Source organism: Pangasianodon hypophthalmus, chromosome 16 (genome assembly GCF_027358585.1).
Source record: "Pangasianodon hypophthalmus isolate fPanHyp1 chromosome 16, fPanHyp1.pri, whole genome shotgun sequence".
Lineage (NCBI taxonomy): Eukaryota > Metazoa > Chordata > Actinopteri > Siluriformes > Pangasiidae > Pangasianodon > Pangasianodon hypophthalmus.
Window position 1 is genome coordinate 5,610,517 of NC_069725.1, and position 7,797 is coordinate 5,618,313.

Consider the following 7,797-nt stretch of genomic DNA (forward strand, 5'->3'; position numbering starts at 1 on the left):
CTTTCAGATAATCGCTTATAGTATTATGTATAATCGCTTCAGATATGCACAATTTTTTGACGAAATTACTGAAAATCAGTGTAAAAAGCGAGGTCCAACATATTTTATCAGGAGAGACCTGCATCTCTTCATAGAGTTACAATTTAAATTATGCCCTTTCCAATATGGCGGACGAGTTGACGTATGGTAATATATATATATATAGAAGCTACATCAACTAATTTAGTCACAGTATCTACGGTGTAGCTTGCTGTATATAGCAAGTTAGCCGAAAGCTACAGTGCGCCTGATGTGTTACTTAGGATGCTGTTCTAACTGATAGGGAGCTTGATATGTTTCTTTTACAAGCTTGTTAGAAAAACATTACTATAGGACTGTGTGGCTAGCTAAGCTAACTCGAAGTCGCATCTACTCGAGCCTGGCTCAGCCCAAAGTAGCCGATCCAGGAACGGTCACGTGATAAGTCCCAAATGGCTCGATACTCCCTACTGTAGTAGACTGCAGAGGGTGAAACATAATGGCGGTTATAACCTATGTAGTGCACTACATATCAAATGTGAAGCAAATTAGGATTGAAGGAAGCCTTATCTTTGTACACAAGCGTGTCTGAGGCGCAGGGAAACACCGTCACCGTCTGTGAAGATGAGTATAGCTGATGGAGGATTGTGACTGTGTGTTTATGTGGAAGTGAGATTAAAATGTCAGGGATAAAGCCTTGTAAAGTGTGTAACTTCAGCCGGCAGAACTATTATGGCGTGGTGGTGGTTTCACTGAGCCAGCTCAAAGTAAAGGGTAAGTCAGAGACTGACAACTCAATACACACTTCACATTAGTCCTGTTTGTTTGTTTATGCAGATAAACACAGCTAAACCATGCAATGGCAGTGTGGAGTGTACAGCTATAGCTACCTGAATCCCTGATGAATTTTCATAAGGCCTGAATTTTAACTGTAAGAGAAACTCGTTGCTGCTGGTGATGTGTCGTTCTCTGTGAATGAATCGGCTCTTTGAATCGACTCTTTCTCCGATTCGAATGAGTTATCCTGCTTTCCTTCTGTCTCAGTTCTTTCTTTCTTTTCAACAATTTGGTGTCTGCCTCCCTTTATATACTTCCTGTTTTCTTGTTTTATGTCTGTCTATCGTTCCGTCCTGTCTTTCTTTCCTTCATGTAATTCTTTATTTACCTCTTGCCTCTCTTTCTTTATTTCCTTCCTGTCTTTCTTGGAGTCTCTCCATCTGTCTTTTCTTCCATCCCTCCTGTCTTTCTTTCCTCCCTGTCTTTCTTTATTTTCTTCTGTCTGTATCTGTCTTTTTTTCCTCCCTCTCTTTCTTTCATTGTTTTCTTCTTCCTCTCTGTCTGTCTCTCTTTTTCCTTCCTTCCTTCCTTCCTTCCTTTCCCATCTTTCTTTATTTCCTTCTTTCTGTCTGTCTGTCTATTTGTCCTTTTCCTTCCTTCATTTCTCCTTGTCTTTCTTTCTTTCATTATTTTCTTCTTCCTGTTGGTCTGTCTCTCTCTTCTTCCTTCCTTCCTTCCTTCCTTCCTCCTTCCTTGTTTTTATTTCATGTCCTTCATCCTATCTGTCTGTCTGTCTGTGTCTTTTTCCTTCCTTCATTCCTCCCTGTCTTTCTTTCTTTATTTCCTTCTTCCTATATGTCTATCTGTCTGTCTGTCTGTGTCTTTTTCCTTCCTTCCTGTTGTTCTTTCTTTCCTGTCTTTGCTTGGTGAAAATGTACTGTATGTAGTCAGTATATTAAGGAAGGTGATCGATTATCAGGATAAATGGGAATAAATCTTCCTAATGAAGCACAAACACAACAGCACAGAACCATTAATGCAGAGATGCAGACTTTCAATACACATCAGTGCTTTGTGAACTTAACAGTAATTCACATCAGCTTTATAAACTGCAAGTTAATGTTATTTTATTAATTACGAGGTAGAGTAAGAGTTCCTTACTCAGTTTCAGCCACAGATAGAGAAAGAAGAACGATCAAGGGTCAAAGAATGTAGAGAAAAATGGAAACGAGGCATTTATGAGCTCGAAAGAGTTGGTTCTTAACTGTAATATGAGCCAAATGATCTGACTCTCGGGGAAAAAGAGCCGGAATGTTCATCACTAGTTGCTGCTTGTCTGAGTAACTGTCTCCTTTAATGCAAGTAGAGGCTTGCCCACTTTACATTATCTTTCCCACAGATTATGGATATGTTTCTTCTTCTTCTTCTTCATCTTCTGCTGCTGATTTTAATTGACCATAGTCATTCAGGCACTAGCACCAGTCTTCTGTTTTTCTAAAGATTCTGGTCCAATTTTTAATCAAAATCTTGGTGTTTGTCGTGCAGGTAGTGAAGCATTGGGCTACAGTGCCGACACATCAGTGTCCGTGGTGCTCGACGATGATGGAACCATCGTGGAAGATGACGCCTACTTCTTATGTCTGCCACCGAACACCAAATTCATGTTCCTGCAAGATAAAGAGATGTGGAAGCCTGCAAAGCGATGTATGAATGCCTATGGGTGAAAAGCTTTTCCTTTTCTGCCAGTCTTAATCTCAAAGCGTGATCAGGATTGTTGTTCTGTGTAGTTGACGGAGGCACGGCGTGGCTCATGCAGTCTTTTGACGTGGGCTCAGACACAGTAGACAGCACGAATGGTGGCGTAGAACCCTGGCGTGGTTTAGCTGACCAGCTGAGACAGGACCTGGCCAGCATCATTCTCATGTCCGAGGCAGATCTACAGGTGTGTTAAAACTTTCTCTCCAGACTTCCTATAACAGCACATCCCAAAGTATTTTATTCCTCTTATACCACAGCAATTTGCAATCACAATTTTTACATTTTTACCCATTTGTTGTTACATTTCATGTTGTGGAACATCTGCAAACCAAGTTATAGCAGCTATAAACAGTCCCACACTAGTGTTCCTTTTTCTGTCTTGAAGTAACTACACAAAATTGCAGCTTACCATGTAACCGCGAAATTGGAAAGTGCAAACTCCCCAGTCCGAAGACTTTCCCATGTGCTGACACTGGAGACTCCTTCCGTGAAAATGTTAAATCAACATCTCCTAACAGAAAGCATCACAATATTAACAATTATACAGGATTCTTTGTTAAATAACATGTTTATGTTCAGTAAATAACAACACCAACACCATAGATTATGTGGAAGCGTCCGCCTTCAAGTTGTTGAGTTGTTACCATAGAAACAACACCGTAGTATCAAAACGAGCGCATTAATATAAACCTGTGACGCCGGAACTACTATCAGAGCTGCTGTTATAGAAAATTAATCAACACCTTCTGACCAATCAGAGTTGAGAGTTCAGCAGCGCTGTGGTGTAAGGGCTGTTAATGAGTTATGTATAAATGTGTGCTTTCATGTGTGTGTTCACTACAGAGTCTGGTGGCTGTACCTTGCGCAGTCCTGGCCTCAGTGCTCGCCTTCCCAGAGCAGAAAACTAAGGATTTACAAGACACCTTGCAGAGAGTGCTGGACCGCAGAGAAGAGGAGCGGCAGTCCAGAGAGCTGCTGCAGCTCTATCTCAAAGTTGTGGAGAAAGAGCGTAGCCAGGATTTGCAACAAGGTAGAAATCTGATTTTATAGACACTATTATTAGTGACACTCTCTCGGGGGAAAAAAAAATAGAGATTGATGTCTTATAGAAACCCTGCAGCCAAAAGGTGGTGCCATTGTGCTGTGAAAGATAATACTATTCAGTAACAAATGAAGTGTACTGCCATTCAGGGACTAAACAGCAGATGGTGGTGGCAATATGTGAACCGTTTATATGATCCGTGGAGTTGGAACAGTATTTTTATTTTCTGTATAGATTATGCAGATTTTTTTTTTTTTAATAGATCTTGTTTGTTGCAGGTGAAACAGTGCCGGATGAGGTGGATGGCATTGAGGTGGACTCGGCTGTGGGGTTTAACGCTAAGACACTGCTGGTTCTGAAGGGCAAAACGAGTCCTGAAACAAGACTCTCCAATGAGGAGCTGCAGGTACGGGACTAATGTCTCTTCATAGGCCTTGTTTACACTGCGTGTAGGAACATTTCTACATCCTGAACAGATTACAAGAGGCGTGTCGGGCTATTTAGGGTTCGTGTGCATTCTTCAAGGCACTCATTTCCATCTCTGGAATATGGAAATTCAGGAAAGGTTTTAGGAAAAGAAAAAGTCACTGAGGCTTGAAATATTTCAGAAGACTGAAAGTCTTAGAAAAGTCTAATTTTAGATAGACTTAAGATAACACCCATGTATTAATTATACAGAGTAAAATCTGGCATTGAAGTCCTGTTGTTTGATCGCACTTGCAATCTACTAATCTAATTTCTTTTGTATTTTCGTCATTTTGTACTTTTTTTTTTGTATTTGCGTCTGTCTAACAGACCTTCAGGTGTGCAGGGAATATAGGTTGTGTAGGGAACTTCAGCCCAATTCAGAATTACTGCCATAAAAGACTTTTTGTGAGATTAGGCACAAGCTGTCTTGCTGAGGCAAGTAAGTTGAAATAAGGCCCAGCGAAATCATCTGAGTATGGCAGATGTCACGTCTTGGCTGCTGGAGCAGTATAAAGTAATAAACCGGGGTCACCAGGTTTACCCTGCAGGAGACATACCTGATTCCGCCTGTGTAATCAGTTCATCTCGGTCTTCTTACAGCTATCAGCACCACTGTGGTTGAAATATGCAGCTACAGGCGCCCTTTGTGGTTATGAAAGGTGATACCTGTAATAAATTATATGACTGCACACTTCTAAGTGTTGTAAATAATCTCGATGCATCATACTATTATTTTTTTTACTAATAATTAATTTGAGCAAAATAACAGAAATATTGCAGCAATGACTAAAATCTGCTATTTTGCTAACCCTAATAAGGAATAACATTGTACACCCTCTTTACCAGGCATTTTGTTCTCTGCAGCCAATGAAGATAAAAAAAAAAACAAGGGATTTGTCTGCCACAGCTATATAATACATTTACAGTTTACTTTCAGCAACCAACCAGTGTGCCGTGTTCGGTAACCGCGAGGTCTCTTTTTAAATATTATTTAGTAATATTTAATATGACTAAATATTATTTCGTTGTTTATTCATAGTTGCCTTACAGGAAAGTAGTTTCAGCACCCAGAGAAAGAAAATATTTGTCTTTCACGTGGTACGAGCCACCTCGATGCTGTAAATATAGTGTGCACTACTCATTCCAAATCCCATTGCGTGCTGAACTACACACATTGGCCGAGGCGTTATTACAGTAGAACTGATGAAATAAATAAAGTGCAGCGCAAAGTCATCGTATAATTCTCCTGCAAGCACAGTTAAACATATTGAGAGAAAATAAAGACCAAACTCGAATAATATTTTGACACATTTCATAGCAAAAACTTGGTGACTGTTTGTTGAGGTCGCAAACACCATGTGCTTCATTAGAAACTTTATGAGGAAAGGATAAGGATTTGTCTCTTCTGCAAGGAATTCATAAATTATTCATGTCTCTTAGTCTGTATTAATGGGCTTGACTAGCTAACTAGCTCACTATATGTTAGGACATTATGTTAGTGATCACGTTTTTTTTTTTTTTTTTTTTAAACCTAGTCAGTTGTTTCAGGGCAGCATTGGAGCTCTAACCTGCCTGATTTGTCTACCTCTGTGGTTGTTGCGTTCTTGCCAAGATATTTGACTGCTAAGTTTTTCTCATGTTGGAATGTTTAAAGAAATTTCATCTATATTTGTAATAGCTTTGGATGCCTGGTGCGTGGTCAGGAATCTTTTTTCCACAGCACAATCTCTCTATTACTGCATTTACATTTACATTCCACATGGGGGCACTAGCCCTCTTCGTCAATCTGTAACGTGAGCGCAGAATATTCCTGCTCACACTGTTCTTCAGTTATTACTTACTTTAATTCACACAATTAATCTGATTCAGAGCTCTGCATTGAAACATGGGAATGAAGATTGATTCTTCAGAAAATTATAGCTGCACATTTTGCACATCTTGCTCTAGCACATAGACAGCGAGTGAGTTTTGAATGCACGGTGCCTTGATTTTTGTGATATACCACTGCGTGTGTAGATGGTGCTGAAGCAGGGAGTGGAGACGATGATGGACGAGCTGGGCTGGGACAGAGACAGGACTGCGGTGTTACTACAAGCCTGTGAGGAAGAGCTGAGAAAACGTCTGCAGCAGGTCCAAGCCATGCAGTCGCTCAGCGCTCACTCGCAGTGCAGCAATTCCACCTCCACAACACAGCCACATAAAGAGGAGACCAAAGCAAAACGCAGAAAATAGCCCAAGCAGTGTTTAGACTCGCTGGTGATACACTCCTGTATTCAGGGTTATATTGTTTTAAGTCTAGTTCAGTTCATTTTGATACTCCATAATTGTTCTGACACAAGTCCTGGCTGATTTTATATCATTTTTGACATCATATACATTAAGAATCCTCTTATTATCCGGCGTCAGACAAACTACTGACATTAAGTATTTTTTAATTTCTGTCCAGTTCAAAGCTTATCATTTGTTAACTGCTAAAAGTGACCTGACATTAGCACTAACAACTCACTGCTGGTGTAAATTCTTCCTTTGATTTGACGCACATGGAAAGTACCATTTATCATTAAGGTTTATAACCAAGGAGGAAATGCTGTATATTACAACTGTGACAATTTTATATCCATAATGATCCATAATAACAGACTCTAGAAGTAGCTGTCACAACTGCTGGGATAACTTTTAAATGATTAAATTTTTCTCTTTTTTAACATGTTTGATGTGAATTCTTCAATGCCATTGTACGAGTGCAGAATTAGTTAAAACAGCTGGAGAAGTTCTCTCATAATTATAACACCTGAGGCACCCGAACACCAAGACTCCATGGAGCAATACGAGACGTTTAGACGCAAAGAATACCAGGTGTTAAAGGTTACCTAATTAAGTATTGATTTAGCCGAACCTCATTAGTTATAACTGTACTAAACGACTTTTTGCGTGATTTGCAATATACCGTGTCTCACGGCAAAATATTGTCAATGCTTTCGGTCTGTGTTTAATCACAACGACACTCCATTCTGGAACTGCGAGAGACTGAAAGCACAGGAGTCTGGACATCACAGATTTCAAACAAATCATATGTAAGTTATTGACTCTTCACCTCTAACAATGCATAACTGTAGCCTAATGTCAAGTGTCTAGGATTTATACACAATATTGGTTATTAAAGCGTGACCTGTTTAGTAAAAGTACAGCTAGTTAATTTTGGCAAGATGCAGTGCATCACTGCCTAAGCTTTGCTGCTAATCTTAAAGTTTAAAACATTTTGAAAGATTTTTTTATAAAGGTACGCAATAACAATATAACAGTTGTTTTAATGCAAAAACAAACAAAATAAAATTTTAAAAAAAATTCTTGAGAATTTTGTGATTGTAGTGAAATTCCTTTAGACCTTGTTTCCTGCATATAGCTGGAGTCTTGTCCTCTATGCGTGGAAGCCTGGGAGAAACCTTTACATGGTGAAATTTAGTTCTTTTCTGTTTAAATAACTACAGATTTTCATGAACGGAAATATGATTTTCTTCTGCAGGTATCTCAACCATAAGTAAAGCATTTTAAATTCACTCACGAGTGAAAAAGGAGAAAATTGCTTTTCAGATTTCATTCCAACTGGAGGAGGAGTAGTGCAGACATTTTGACAGCCGGTATCTGATTACAAACTGAATTGATTAGGTTTATGTCCATTTCACTACAGCACTTAGCTATTCAACAGCTTGATCAAAGCCTGACATTCACTGTGT

At 39.4% G+C, this 7,797-nt stretch overlaps 1 protein-coding gene across 1 annotated transcript; it reads left to right on the top strand.

Moving 5' to 3' along the window:
• Positions 1–479: 479 nt before the first annotated feature.
• On the top strand, positions 480–6,768 carry dffa (DNA fragmentation factor, alpha polypeptide). Its single transcript, XM_026920133.3, has 6 exons — positions 480–792; positions 2,341–2,499; positions 2,583–2,737; positions 3,397–3,583; positions 3,874–4,001; positions 6,080–6,768. Exons 1-6 carry the CDS (start codon positions 699–701, stop codon positions 6,293–6,295), a joined length of 939 nt encoding a protein of 312 aa, XP_026775934.2. The 5' UTR covers positions 480–698; the 3' UTR covers positions 6,296–6,768.
• Positions 6,769–7,797: the final 1,029 nt, after the last annotated feature.